Source organism: Diabrotica virgifera, chromosome 6 (genome assembly GCF_917563875.1).
Source record: "Diabrotica virgifera virgifera chromosome 6, PGI_DIABVI_V3a".
Taxonomy (NCBI): domain Eukaryota; kingdom Metazoa; phylum Arthropoda; class Insecta; order Coleoptera; family Chrysomelidae; genus Diabrotica; species Diabrotica virgifera.
This window is the reverse complement of record NC_065448.1, coordinates 238568182-238583437: the sequence shown is the minus strand read 5'-3', so window position 1 is coordinate 238583437 and position 15256 is coordinate 238568182. Positions and strand designations below refer to the sequence as shown.

The 15256-nt window shown below is 33.0% G+C and overlaps 1 protein-coding gene across 1 annotated transcript in view; it reads left to right on the top strand.

Annotated features, from left to right (window-relative positions):
- Window positions 1–14974, top strand: part of LOC126886792 (putative glucosylceramidase 4) — a 50894-nt gene extending 35920 nt beyond the window's left edge. Inside the window, exons 6-9 of the mRNA XM_050653844.1 lie at window positions 2364–2508; window positions 7732–7805; window positions 10251–10525; window positions 14795–14974. Of these exons, the coding sequence (XP_050509801.1) occupies window positions 2364–2508; window positions 7732–7805; window positions 10251–10525; window positions 14795–14894 (594 nt within the window). The 3' untranslated portion in view covers window positions 14895–14974. The remainder of the gene's footprint in view (window positions 1–2363; window positions 2509–7731; window positions 7806–10250; window positions 10526–14794) is intronic.
- The last annotated feature ends 282 nt before the right edge of the window (window positions 14975–15256 follow it).

The window sequence follows — 15256 nt, the reverse complement described above, 5'->3', positions numbered from 1 at the left end:
CAACTTACAGAAACTATAGATATAGGCAGCGGAATAATACAGGGAGACTCATTGAGTCCTATGCTCTTCAATTTAATCGTGGATGAATGTTTATGTACTTTTGGATGCATTTTATACTGCACGTATGCATTTCCACCCATTTGTCTATTGAAAACTTTTTCCTGTTTCACGATTTCCCTAAAAATCATTTACTTTTTCCTAAATACCTTGGTCTATGTGTATTTTATTGTTATGATCCAAATATCTAAAATAATATCTGCCCGGGCCAAAAAATTAGTAGGATTTATAAAAAAAAAATCATTTTTAATTATTAATTAGTCTGGACAAAATTATGTCGGGCACCCCTTGTTTTTAATAATTTTTAACAAAATAGATTACATATAATTTAATTTCTATCCATTAAATAGGTCGGTGAAGGTCGTTGTTATATCGGATCTTATACGAATTATTGAGAAATGCAATTCTCGATATGATTACCTGTACTCAAATACAAAAGTAATCATAGTAATGAAAATATCCTACTAATACAAAATATGAACTGCGAAATGCGATTCTCCATATGATTACCGGTACTCAAATACAAAGTAATCAAAGTAACGAATGCTATAAATGATTACTTTATACTGTTGTTCTGAATCGATTTCCTTGTGACATTTTTATGATGATAACTATTTATATGGGAAATAAGCCACAACTAAATTGAAAAAAATAATTTTATTAACGTTTCGACGCCCAAATCGGGTGTCGTTGTCAAAATACAAAATACTACTCGTAGTACTATTTTGTATTTTGACAAAGACACCCGATTTGGGCGTTGAAACGTAAAAAAAATAATTTCATTAACGTTTCGACGCCCAAATCGGGTGTCGTTGTCAAAATACAAAATACTACCGGTACTCAAATACAAAAGTAATCAAAGTAACGAATGCTGTAAATGATTACTTTATACTGTTTTTCTGAATCTATTTCCTTGTGACATTTTTATGATGATAACTATTTATATGGGAAATAAGCCACAACTAAATTGAAAAAAATAATTTTGTTAACGTTTCGACGCTCAAATCGGGTGTCGTTGTCAAAATACAAAATACTACTCGTAGTACTATTTTGTATTTTGACAAAGACACCCGATTTGGGCGTTGAAACGTAAAAAAAATAATTTCATTAACGTTTCGACGCCCAAATCGGGTGTCGTTGTCAAAATACAAAATACTACCGGTACTCAAATACAAAAGTATAAAAGTAATTCTGAATCTATTTCCTTGTGACATTTTTATGATGATAACTATTTATATGGGAAATAAGCCACAACTAAATTGAAAAAAATAATTTTATTAACGTTTCGACGCCCAGATCGGGTGACGTTGTCAAAATACAAAATACTACTATTTAATTGTGGCTTATTTCCCATATAAATAGTTAATCATGACTTTATACAAAAGTAACGATTGGTAACGATTACTCGAAAGTAACTATAATCAACATCACTAGTGAATAATCTTAGCTATGCAGACGACGCCGACGCTATACTCCTTGCGGGTGGTAGAAAAGGCATAAAAATTTTGGTTGATCGGACAACGCATACGCAACACTGCGGCAGGTATGGAATGGCTCTAAACATAAGAAAAAACAAAAATTGATATTCATCAACACATTGAAATGATAGTCAGTAACAACAAGATCTAAGACGAAATACGCTACGTTAGAGAAAAAGCTTTAGAAAAAGTACCCAGATAAAATTAGTTGGAATGTGAACTAAATGAACAATGAACTGCAGCCTCGAAATAAAACGACGCATAAAGATTGCCAGAAGCGCTTTCAATAAGATGAAAGTAATATTATGCAATGGAAAATTGGAAGTAGGTCTTAGAACTACAGTATTGAGATGCTTTCTATTCTATATTTTTTTTGTATGGAGCCGAAGCCTGAACATTTATGAAGCAACTTAAAAAAAGACGCTTTGAGATATGGTTTTATCGAAAAATGTGAAAAAATCCATTAACTGAACACGTAACAAATACGGAAATATTAAGAAAAATAAAAAAAGAAAAAGAAATTCTCTACATCATGAAGAAAAGAAAAATGAGCTACTTTGGTGACATACTAAGAAATGGAAACCATACCACATCATACTAGGCAAAAGAAAGTGGAGGCCATACTAATTGAAAACTGCAGTGGAGCTGAAAAACAACCCTACAACTCTTCTGAATCGCTTCAAACAAAGTAAAATGAGTTGTGATGGTCACAAATGTCGTTAAAGGATAAAAGGTACCCAGAAAAAGAAGAAGATGCAGTACTAATGACACATCATTGATAATATTTTTGAAAATTACGGATTACTTTTAATCGATTTTTATTTTTAGGTTTTAGCACACTATAAAACTCTAGATTATATAGACGGAATTGCACTTCAGTCTTATTTTGACTATGCTAATAATACTTATTTATTAGACAGAACCCATACACTATATCCACACAAATTTATGCTTTCAACTGAGGCTGCTGTAGGTAAGTAGTCTGAGAATTTGACTTGTTCGTCAACTTGCCGTACTCCGCTATTTTTGGTTTATTAACCGTGTTGACTTCTTCTTTTAGTATTGGCAAACAAAACTCGTTACATTCTTTTAGCACTGGTAAACAAAACCTGTTACTTGATAGATTTGCTACACATTTTTCTTCGTTAAGTAAGAGGAATCAGTGTGAACGGTCAAGAAATAGAAAGAGTAAAAAAATACACCTACATTGGTACGAACATCAATGAAAATTGGGACCATTCCCTATAAATCAAATGTAGGATGGAGAAAGTAAGATCTGCATTTCAAAAAATGGCTTCGCTATTCAAATGTCTTTTTCTTCTTCTTGCAGTTCCTTCTCCTATCGGAGATTGGCTATCATTACAGCTATCCGTACCTTATTGGCGGCTGCTCTGAAAAGATCTACTGAGCTGCAACTATACCACTCTCTTAAGTATCTCAGCCAGGAAATTCTTCTTCTACCTATGGATCTGTTCCCCTTAATTCTGCCCTGCATTATGAGTAAAGCGCGAATTTATAGGCAACAAAAATTGAAGAAAAAGGCGCCTATATAGGCAAAGATTTTTATTAAAAAGGGCATTACTATTAACATTTAGGCAAAATATAGGCAATAAAGGAATATACCTTATTATTTATAACCACCTAAAATTTTATCATTAATAGAAACAACTAAATATTTTTCAATATTTTCGGTCTTAAAACTATGTCTTCGATCATTTAAAATTAATTTGTACATTGAAAACGAACGTTCGACATCGACATATGTAATTGGAGCATATTTCAGAGCGGATAATAAATCTGGCATAATTTGTAATTCCTCGGAAAATGTCCCATTCAAAACTTTAGCAACATTAGATAAAAAGGAAAAACCTTCATTCTTGTCGAAAACATATTTCATTTTTTTAAAATTAATTGACCGTTACTTCCAGGTGCCAATTTAATTTTCTTCTTTAAATTATCTATTAATTTTACTGACTCACATAAATTTATCTCTTGTTTTTCTAATAAGGTAATTGTGGTAACTATTAATTTATAATTGTCATTGATATAAGCGTGTTCTTGTTTCAATTTGGGATTTTTTAATATTTTTTTTGCTTCTCGAATGGCTTCGGAAATATCATCATCAAATTCTGACATACTAATTCTATTTCATTGCAGTGTTCAAAGTAAAAAAAAACTGCTTCGAGCCAGGTTCCCCACCTTGTAATTACTGGTTTAGGTGGCAAAAGGACACCGGGAAGTCTTTCTTTATATATTTGCACCCTCAACGGAGCCTTTACAAAAACTTTTTTCATAAAATTTATAAAATTATTTACCAACGGAAACAGATTTCTTATTTCTTCAGCAATTCTATTGACCCCGTAGGCTACACAAGTGCAATGAATTAAATTAGGATAAAAAATCTTTAAATTAACAGCAGCTTTTAACATATATGCCGCAGCATCTGAAAGCATTAAAACTATTTTATTCACTGGTATAGGGTTGGGTAAAAAGAGGTTTGTTAAACTATCTTGTATAAATCGACTTATTGTTAAATTGTTTGTTTTTTCCAATTCTTTAACGGCAACTAAATAAGGTTTTCTCGCAAAGTTTTTGTTCAAAATTCCAATCATTAAATTAGCTATATACCTGCCGCATACATCTGTCGTTTCATCCACGATAATATACAAAAAATTGCCCTCTAACTCCCGCTTAATTTTTGAAATACATTCCACATAACATTTTTCCACAGTATGTTTTCTCAATGTACTCTCGTCCGGTAAGGATTTATTAAGATATTTTTCGAAAAAGCATTTAAAACTAGGGTTATTAACTTTATATAGAGGAATGTTGGATGCAATCATCATCTGGCATAAATCAAATTTACATGCGTCTTCCTCCTTTTTTTTTGAACTGCTTAAACTATCCCGCAGAGATATTTGGGCTAACTTAGAGGAATTTAATTTTTCCAAATTACGTTTATGAAGTGGGGTTCTACAATGCAGGTCAATAAAGTACTTTTTTCTACTTGAAATCTAAGAATTAAAAAAAATAATTAGAATTCTAAAACCGCTTTAGAATTTAGTTATGTTGTGGGACGAGAAAAAAAGAGAAAAAATAAAACTTACCGATTTGCCGCATGGTTTACAAAATGCTCCATCTCCTTCTAGAGAAATTTCCGAATAAGGTGCGATCCATAGCCTTAATTTAGATGTCATCTTTTCACACAAATATCTAAAACGTTTTAAAACGTCTTCTTTGCTTTTCGGTATACGCAACAAAACTTAACTAGGATATAGCAATTTGTGACTAAACTCTGATACAGTAACCGACTGTACAACTGATAATAAACTAATAAAGCTTACGGATTTCCAAATAGTTAACCCTCAAGTCTCGATCAGGTACATTTTCCTAGAAATCTGTTATCTAAACAAACCATTGATATTTTATTATTGACCCAAAATTTTATTATAGAATGGTTTAGTAATAGAATAATATCATGGGTAGTACCATGAAATTTTAAAAAAGGCACAAATAGGCGGAATTTACGAAAAAAGGCAAAAAGTGCAAAAAACAATTATAATAGGCAAAATAGGCAAAAAAGGCATTTTGCCTATAATCCGAGCTTTAATTATGAGCCTTAATATCTCATATTTCGCACTTCTAGTAATGTGACCCAAATATTCCAGCTTTCTTGTTTTGATGTTCTTTATCACCTCGCAATCCTTTTGCAGCCTTCTTAACACTTCTGCATTCGTAACTCGTTGGATCCATGGTATTTTTAAAATCCGTCTATAGCACCATATCTCAAATGCTTCCAACTTCTTTATGTTGTCTACTTTTAATGTCCAGCTTTCCCTTCCATACAACAAAGTCGAGAACACGTAGCATCTTAAGGCTCTTATTCTCAGCTCGAGGTAGGTCCCGATTAACAAACATTTTTTTCATTTTTGTAAATGCTTTTCTTGCAATTTCGATGCGTTTCCTGATTTCTTTACCTTGATCGTTGTGTTCTGTTACCCAGGTTCCCGATATTTGTAGTTATTCACTCTTTCTATTCAAATGTCATGATTTATCAATACTCATAAAAATCAGATTACCATGATGATATTTCTTTCCTATAATGTTGTACGGAGTTGAGCTGTGGACTCTCACAGACGCCACCTGCAAGAAAATTGAGGCTTTCGAAATGTGGCTTTATCTTCGAATCCTGAAGATACCTCATACCGACCACGTTACTAATCAGGGTGTTTTGTTGAGAATGCAAAAAGAAAAAGATCTGTCTTCTTCTTCTTTTTCTTCTTAAAGTCCGTCTCCTATCGGAGGTTAGAAATCATCACAGCTATTCTTATTTTACTGGCGGCCGCCCTAAATAGGTCGATGGAACTGCAGCCGAACCATTCCCTCAGATTTCTTAACCAAGATATTCTGCGCCTACCGATACTTCTCTTACCCCTGATTTTACCCTGGATGATCAGTCTCAGCAGCGAGTATTTGTCACCTCTCATAACATGGCCAAAGTATTCAAGCTTTCTTCTTTTAACAGTAAGTACAACTTCACATCCTTTTCCGATCCGACGTAAAATTTCGGCATTCGTCACGTGGTCCACCCAAGATACACGTAGCATTCTACGGTAACAGCACATCTCAAAAGCTTCAATGTTTTTAATGCTGCCCATCTTCATGGTCCATGACTCAACTCCATATAATAAAGTGGAGAAGATATAACACCGCAGCATACGCACTCTTAGATCAAGATTTATGTCACGACTACAGAGAAATATTTTCATCTTGTTAAATGCTGATCTAGCTATTTCTATTCTTCAAACCGGAAAACAGGTGTATATTCTCAAAGAAATTAAAAGTGTGTAAAAAAATTTTAATAATCAGCTTTACTTTCAACACATAACGTGCCATCATCAGAGCTTCCTAAAAGTACATTTAAGATAAGAGATTTTTTATAAACAAAAGATTGAAAAAACTTACGTCCTCTTATAAATCCTTCATAGAAGAGCAATTGTTAAAATTCACATGATAAATCATGGATACTGGGCAAAAGCCACAGATATCGGGTATAAAACCCTTAAAATTAAAAGTTTATCACATCTAAATCCTTTTTTAGTTTAAAATTACAACATGGCTGCATCGCAAAATTTTTTTTACACACTTTCAATTTCTTTGAGAACATACACGTGTTTGCCGGTTTGACCTATTTAGAAGTGTGTACAAGTCATACAGTCTGTTTCAATTTCTATTCTTGCTCTTATTTCTTTTGTTTGATCGCCTGTATGATCCAGGCAAGCTCCAAGGTATTTATAGGAGGATACTCTTTCTATAACGGTGTTATTGACAACCAAATCATTCCTGGCGTGTGGATCTTTTGTTATTACCATCCATTTAGTTTTTCTGAGGTTTAATGTAAGTCCGTAGTTGTTGCAGTAGTGGTTAATGCGTTCCATCAGTCGTTGCAGGTCTGCAAGATTGTCTGCAAATATCACTGTGTCGTCAGCGTATCTCACATTATTGATTGTATTTCCGTTGATCATTACACCACAACTAACCTCCGACAGAGCTTCTTTAAACATGACTTCGCTATAAAAATTAAACAAAAGAGGAGACAGAATACACCCCTGTCTTACTTCTCTACATATTTTGATCTCCTTAGTCATTTCATCATCGACCTTGACTTGTGTTGTTTGATTCCAATACAAATTAGTTATTATTCTAATATCTCTTTCTTCAATGTTCGTTTCGATTAGAAGTTGTCTTAATCGGTCGTGTCGGACTCTATCGAAGGCCTTCTCAAAGTCTATAAAGCAGGCGTATACAAGAGATCTGTAGACCACAATAAAAACAACCAAGATCGAATACCTCTGTCACATCATGAGGAACAGCGAAAAATATGAACTGCTGCATCTAATCTTGCAGGGAAAAATACAACGAAAACGGGGACCAGGAAAGCGAAGAATTTCTTGTCTAAAAAATTTACGTACGTGGTTTAACACAACAACCACAAATATTTTCAGAGCAGCAGTGTGCAAGGTACAGATTGCCATCATGGTCGTCAGTATCCGAAACGGATAGGCACTACAAAAAGAGTAGGATGAGAGCTGCCTCTTCTCATCCTACTTTACCAAGAAAAATGTGCAGCAAATCCATCAGCAGAATGAATTACTCCATAAAATTAGTTTTTTTATCTATTTAAATATTATTTTAGGTTCGAAATACACCGGAGCAGCAACAATGGGGGACTGGGCCAACGGTGAACTTTATGCTACAGATATTATTCAAGTAAGGATTATCCAAAATATTAAAAATTCGAAAACAAAATTTTAATTTGGTTGTTGATATATCTAGGCATATTATTATCTATTTTGCTGTTTCATCTTTCTTTCTTTCTTCCTTTACTTGCAGGCTCTCATCAGCCGTCTAAGCTTTACCGTTTTCGTGTATTTGACTATTTTATTTAGTTTTTCTTTAACTCCTGAGCTGGTTTTACCTGAACTAAAGCTTTAGAGCGATTTGAGTTCTGATCTCAAGATCATTTATCTTTCTTTTAATCATCCTTATTTATACCCACTTCTGGTTAGGTAGGAATGGATACATTCGAATGCGCTTCTTTAAGTTTAGATGTCTTTGGCTTCTTTCGAGTTCCTGTAGATTTTGGTACTACAAATGGGTCTTTTTGAAGTGCGTTGTCGATTTCTGGAGAGGCAACTTGATTTATAGAGCGTTTTAAATGAGTTTCTTTGTTTTCGGTTACTTCTGCATTTTCGTTTGGTAATTTTGACTCAGTACGTTGTGAAAAGGTGCTTTGGTGTGATGATGTGGTTGGAGCTTGATTAGATTGCAACGTTTCATGTTCGTTAGTCGTGCTGGTCAGGGTTTGCGTAGGAATCGAAACTTGGTGGAGTTTCGCAGATATATTTGTAGGTGCGGGCTGGCTGCTGCCACGTGTCTTGGTTTTTTGCATTTGAAGCAGATGTTTCTATCTTGAGAAAAGAATATTGTGTACTTTGTGTTTTCGAGTGTCATTGTTATGGCGCTTGGGATGGTTAAATTGTGAGGGCTAACATATACTTGCCGTCGAAAGCTAAGGATATGGTCGATTTTTAGCAATTCTTTTTCAAGAACACGGTGTAGAATGGTCGGGCATACATTTGACATGACAATCCTTTCGGCAGGTGTTATAAGTTGTCTAGCCTTTAGAATTTCTCCTCGGATAGCGATTTGGCCATCGTTATATAAATACTCATCTAGGATATTTCTGTTTGCAAGTTGGAAAGGCGGAAGGCGAAAATGATATTTTTAGGTTGAATAATGTTACCAAGAGGGATTAGGTAGTCATGAAGTGAAGTATTTTTGATTGCACTAAAGACTAGTGCTTGTTCTTTTGAAGGAAATTTAAATTTATTTGTAACTGCTGAGCAGCTTTTCGGTGAAATTTTGTTGTGTTAAGATTGTTGATCCATACTTGCTTCGGTGGAGATTATTTTAGTAGAACAGGTATCACCCGCAAGAGTGAGTGCGGCCCTGTCCCCCTATTTGGAACCGACTACAGTTCTTGTCAATGTACAAACCGCAATAAGATTGTATATGGACCGCGTTATGTAATAGCGGATTAAGCGCCAAAATGTAGTTTTGAGATAAATCGGTTTAAAGATTTTAAATTTGTTTTTGGTACTATTTCTAAAATATAGTACTGACATGTTTCATATTTAATATATTAATGCAAATGTAAATAGACTTTTACATGTGTTTAAAATTTTTTAAAAATAATTTATATTTTAAAAGTTATTCGATCAAATGTCGCTTAATTCGTTAATGATTTTTTAAGATATGCATGAGTTAAGATCCGAATACCGGATTAAGAGACATATTTGGCGCTTAATCTGATGTTACCTTACAAAGGATGTCTTTTAATTCGATATCTTTAACGTTAGTAAATATGTTATGTTTTGTAATAAAGAATTAACCGACTATTCGTGGCGCTTGATTCGTTATTACACTTACAAAGATGCGGATTTTTGTTTATGACAATGGATTATGTACCATTATTGGCGTTTAGTTCGATATTACAAATCCTAGTGTGGGATTTTTTTTAAGAAAATAAAAAATGTCGCTTAATACAGGCATTTAAAAACAGCTTTTTTTTAAATTTTTTTACAAAAAACATATTTTTATACATAGATTTGCACCCTAGCTGCAAGATGGCACTATTATCTCGATTTTGGACTTTTGGCGGTTAATCCGTTATTACATAACGCGGTCCATATGTGTTTAAAATGTTACTAGTATATACAATTGTATATTATAATACAATAAAATATTTATTATTTCAAAAAAATTACGTGAAATGTAGATAATATACCGTATATCACTTACTGCCTTTTAAACTTGCATGTGCCACTTTCACAAAAAACTTAACTTATATATAAATAAACTTTTATTTATATTTACTTATTGAAACGATAAATTTTCTGCTAATTGCTTTTTGATAACTACCTAGCTTGTCTTTGATACATAATGCTACGAAGGTTCAAACTCTTCTCCAATTTGAATAATTGTAACTGTAAAAAATGGTGGTTTCCACGTTATCAAGACATAATCATAATTTAATCAACCAAATTATTTTACTTTGACGTTACGAATTATACCGTTACGATTTTTCGGTGTTACGAACTGTTGCGTTACTGTCTTGTCACGATATTAGGTATAATATTATCGTGTTTTAAGGACTTTAACCACTGGGTAACTGGATGGATAGACTATAACATGGTGCTTGATACTGAAGGAGGTCCAACTTTATCCGATCCATTAATCGCACCGATTACGTCCAATGTAACGGAGTTCTACAAGGAGCCGCAATACTATGTTTTAGCCCACTTCTCTAAATTTATTACGAGAGGTTCAGTTAGAATATATTCTTCTCAGTGCGACGCTGACAATTTGGTTCAACAGACTGCTTTTCAAAGACCAGATGATGGTATAGTAGTAGTCATTTTAAATAGGTTAGTACGTTTTCTTTCTTATAATTTTTAAATTCACCTCTTTACGTTATGCTAAGGCAGACTCTAGTAAGAGTATTAAAATGAACATCATATATGTATATTAACATAATTAGGAATGCTGACAACACAATCATACATGAAGATACTTAACATAAAAATAACCTTTAATTTCTTTTAACCTTCGGAGTACGAAGACTGGGTCAAGCGTGACCCAAAATTCACTTATTTCTTAATATTTTGTGAAATAATATTTTTACAAATCCGATTGATCGTAAGTTCTCCTTATTTGTTTCAATCTATGTTTTCTTTTATCAGCCGTGAACAAGCAAAAATACAGTTTTTCCTCTACGTAACATCTATGATGCCGGGTCAGTCCTGACCCGGTCTTCGGATTTCGAAGAATATTTTCAATATGTTTGTAGGTACACGTAAATCGCAGCCGTCTCTGTTTACGGGTATACGTATTCAAATATACAGTGGGTGATCATATTATTAGAGCCACCTCAGAAAATATTACTTTTGTTTCATAATGGTATGTAAGTTTTTTCTTTATACGGTCCACGTTGCCTTTGCAACTTAAGAAATGGATGCTACGTTTCTGTTGGAATGATTAGTATTTAATATTAAGCTTTTATTTCTGCTATTTTCCTTGGTGAGATGTCTTTGGATTTCCAATGATCTTCTGGTACCACTAGTGTAACGAACGCGCAATTTTTACTAAATTCACAAAATATAATATAGGACTGTCAGAATATCACTAGAGAGCAATGGAAGCTCACAAAGTTTATTATAACTCTAAACACCAAGAATACAAAATAATAGACACACGAGTTGCAAGCTAGGCTGGGCAGCACTGACGAACAATGGCATCTGAGTCACGCGTTGCCACACATGCGTGTTGCCACTATTGCCAGACTATTTATTGCACTTTCATAAAGTGTAACAAGACAGCCAAATGGAAACAAATGCATTAATACAACTCAATTGTATACCCTTCCTCTAAAACATTGAATTTTACTAGATGGTTCTAATAATATGATCACCCACTGCATCGCCGGAGCAAATTTACCTATGCCCGTTTTCTGTAAGGTATTAAAATCTGGCCGCCGGAGCGAACTAGTATATGCCCATGGGGAACAATCTTAAAAAATTTAAATACAAAAATTTAGGATTATAATTGTTATGTTTGTTTGTTTTTTGTTGAATTAAAGATACTGTTTAATAATACTGACTATTTAAAACATCCTTATAAATAAAATGAGAATGGGTCACGCTTGACCCATCATCGTAATCTAAGTAAGTCAAACAATCTTCGTACTCCGAAGGTTAAATGATCTAACCCTCAAAAGTGAAACTTCGGATTTACAAATATATATCAAGAAGCCTAAAACCATGGTTATAGGAAGACATAATTACCCAAACGCAAAGATGTACGTAGATGGAGAACTTCTTATTCTTTAAGTGCCGTTTCCTAATCGGAGGTTGGGTATCATCATCACTATCTTTACTCTATCTACCGAAGAGTCTATCTACCGCTGCTTTGAAGAGTTCGATAGAATTGCATTTAAACCAGTCCCTTAAATTCTTCAACCAAGACACTCTCCTTCTTCCTATACTCCTTCCGCCTCTTATTATCAGTCTTAGCATTTCATATCGCTGTCCCCTCATTACGTGTTTCAGATATTGTAACTGGTTCTCTATCTGGTATCCCAGATAAAGAATAAATCAAGAAAATTAAGTAATTTTATCTTTACAGTTGCCTTCCAAATATTTATCTATTTTCCCTGCGAGTTTTGCCAATAATTTGTCCTGATCTACATATTAGGCTATTGATTATGTTTAAAATAAGACAGCTAAAAGGAACTACAACGTTAACGGGATTTCATTATCTCATATGGTCAATGGACCCCTAAATTTGAAAAAACCGTGGAATGCTACCACTTAAATGGGTGCGTTTTTGAGAAAAGGGTGAATTTGTCCCTAGGCACAGGGTGAACTAGGGTGAGTTCTATTCACTTTTGGTACAAACACGTCTACAGGAAAATTGTTCCAGGTTAAATTTACTATCGAAATATCACATTTTAAAGTCATAAGTATTTTTTTACAAAAATATCTACAAAAGAAAAGCAAGAAAAAAAACACGAAAGAAATCAATTTTGTTTTTTGCCCCATAACTTTTTTCCACAAGGATATAGGTATAGGCATTGCTTCAGCTAAAAATAACTACCCTCCTTCCTCTTTAAAATATCGCGTTGAGTAGAAGTCCATAGGATCTACAGTTTCCGAAATAGGATTTTTCTAAGTTGGCCGCTCGCTGCATTTTTAACCCATTTTCCCCATTATTTCGCAAACATTTTTTTGTAACTTTTTTTTCTTCGCACTTCTAGGTATATGCAATGGTATATTTGAGAAAGAGAAGTCTATCGTATAAGGTTGTACGACTATTTTTAAGCAAATTATGCTTTTTCCAGTTTTTATACATTTAATGATTTTTGATATTTTTTATGATTATTTTTTAAATTTCTCATTTTGGCATTTTTTCTTGTACATTTAGGTATATGCATTGTGGAATGAAAAAAACTAATTTTCCTTACTTCAAAATGGTGTATTGCAAAAAACCCTAGGGCTATTTTTAAACAAGATATTCGTACGATATCCAAGGGTATCTGTAATTTAAGAAAAATTTTAAAATTTTTAATTTTTTTTTAATTAGAAGAATATAAATACATATTATAACATAATTTTTAATTTCAAATAATTTTTCTTAATAACATTTTTCGATATTGTGAAATATAAAGGTGCTTTACTCTTGAGTGAAATTCATATTTTTTAACATGCCTCGCACATTATTGATAAAATTTTATGCCTGATGGTTGCATCTTAGGTGTTAGACTATACAGAGTAATTTATAAAGAACACTTTTTTTTCCTAAAGTTAATAATAAAAAAGTTTTCCATATGGTTTCAACTTAGTGGCACATATTGCAGGTATATGTCACATTTTGAAAAAGCATATCTTGTTTAAAAATTGTCCTAGAATTTTTTACAATACACCATTTTAAAGTACAGAAAGTAAGATTTTTTTGTTGGTCAATGTGTATACCTCAATATAGGTACAATAAAAAAAGTTATAATGAGAAATTTAAAAATAATCATAAAATATATCAAAAATTGTTAGAAGTATAAAACCTAGAAAAACCTTATCTTGCTTAAAAATAGTCAGAGACTTCTATTACAGACCATTTTAAAGGAAATTTATTGTTCTTTCTATTAAATGTAACATTGCATATATCTGTTAAAGCTGCGTAGAAAAAAGTTACAGAACAATGTTTGCGAAGTAGCAAGCAAAATGGCCCAAAGTCGCTGTGAGTGGCGAAATTTTAAAACTCATATTTTGGAAACTATAAACTATAGAGACTTCTACCAAACGTCATTTTAAAGGGAAAGGATGGAAGTTTTTTTTTCTTTAAAGCAATGCCTATACCTGTATCCCCGTGGAAAAAAAGTTATGGGGAAAAATAAAATTGCTGTCTTTCGGATTTTTTTCTTGCTTTTCTTTTGAATATATTTTTGTAAAAAAAAATATTTTGGACTTTAAAATGTGATATTTTGATAGTAAATTTAACGTGGAACAATCTTCCTGTACACGTGTTTGTACCAAACGTGCATAGAACTCATCCTAATTCGCACTGTGCCTAGGGACTAATTCACCCCTTTCTCCAAAACGCACCCCTTTAAATGGTAGTACTCCACGGTTTTTATCATATTAAGAGGTCCATTGACTATATAAAACAATAAAACCCTGTTAACGTTGTAGTTCCTTTCTAAAATACATAATCAATAGCCTATATGGAGAGAGAGAGAAATCAGCAGCTTAATTTTGGTATAAAGTGACTAAAAGAGAGGTAAAATTACTCCTGTAACACATGGTCATTGCGGAGGCTAAACGTGGGTGCTACAAACGAAAGACAGAACAAAGTTGCAGACTTAATTCCTCTAAAAATGTGGACGTATGGAAAACTGCTATGCGTAAGCTGGAACAGCAGAATAACGAAGGACGCAATTCAGAGAATGAAAAAAAAAACCTAGTGTATCCTAAAAACTTTATATTTGAAATATATGTTTAACCAACTCTCACGGTGTCAAGCCTTAAACACTGCTACAATGGCCCAATCAAATAAAATTGTGTTGTATTGGAACCTTATTTATTTTATTTACTAAACCCTGTTGTAGGTACTACTTGGTTTTATTAATTTTTGTATACTTTTAGGAATGATTTTCCGGTGAAGAGGACTCTGATCAACTGTGGCAAGTCAGATATTAAATTAAGTTTAAGTGCCAGATCAATAACAACTGTGGTATATTGGTAAAACTCATATGATTTTTAAGTGAAAATATAATATGATTTTAATAAAATTTTTCTGAAATAAACATAAAACTTTTTAGCCTCTTTATTAATATTACTATGTTAATATTATTTGTGCCGACGAAGAATTGTTCGTATTTTCTGGGCGACTACGAACTCCCCACACTACTTAGATTTTAATGGGTTCAGTTTTATAGTAGGATTAAAAGCGACTACGAACTGCCCCACGCTACCTAGGTACTTAGATAATATTTTTGTGAACATATATAGTTTTTATATTACTTTATTGTATTCAAAAAGGAACCCAATTCCCAAAGCATGAGCGAAAATTTTAAATGATTAATTAATGAAACTATAAAAATATAA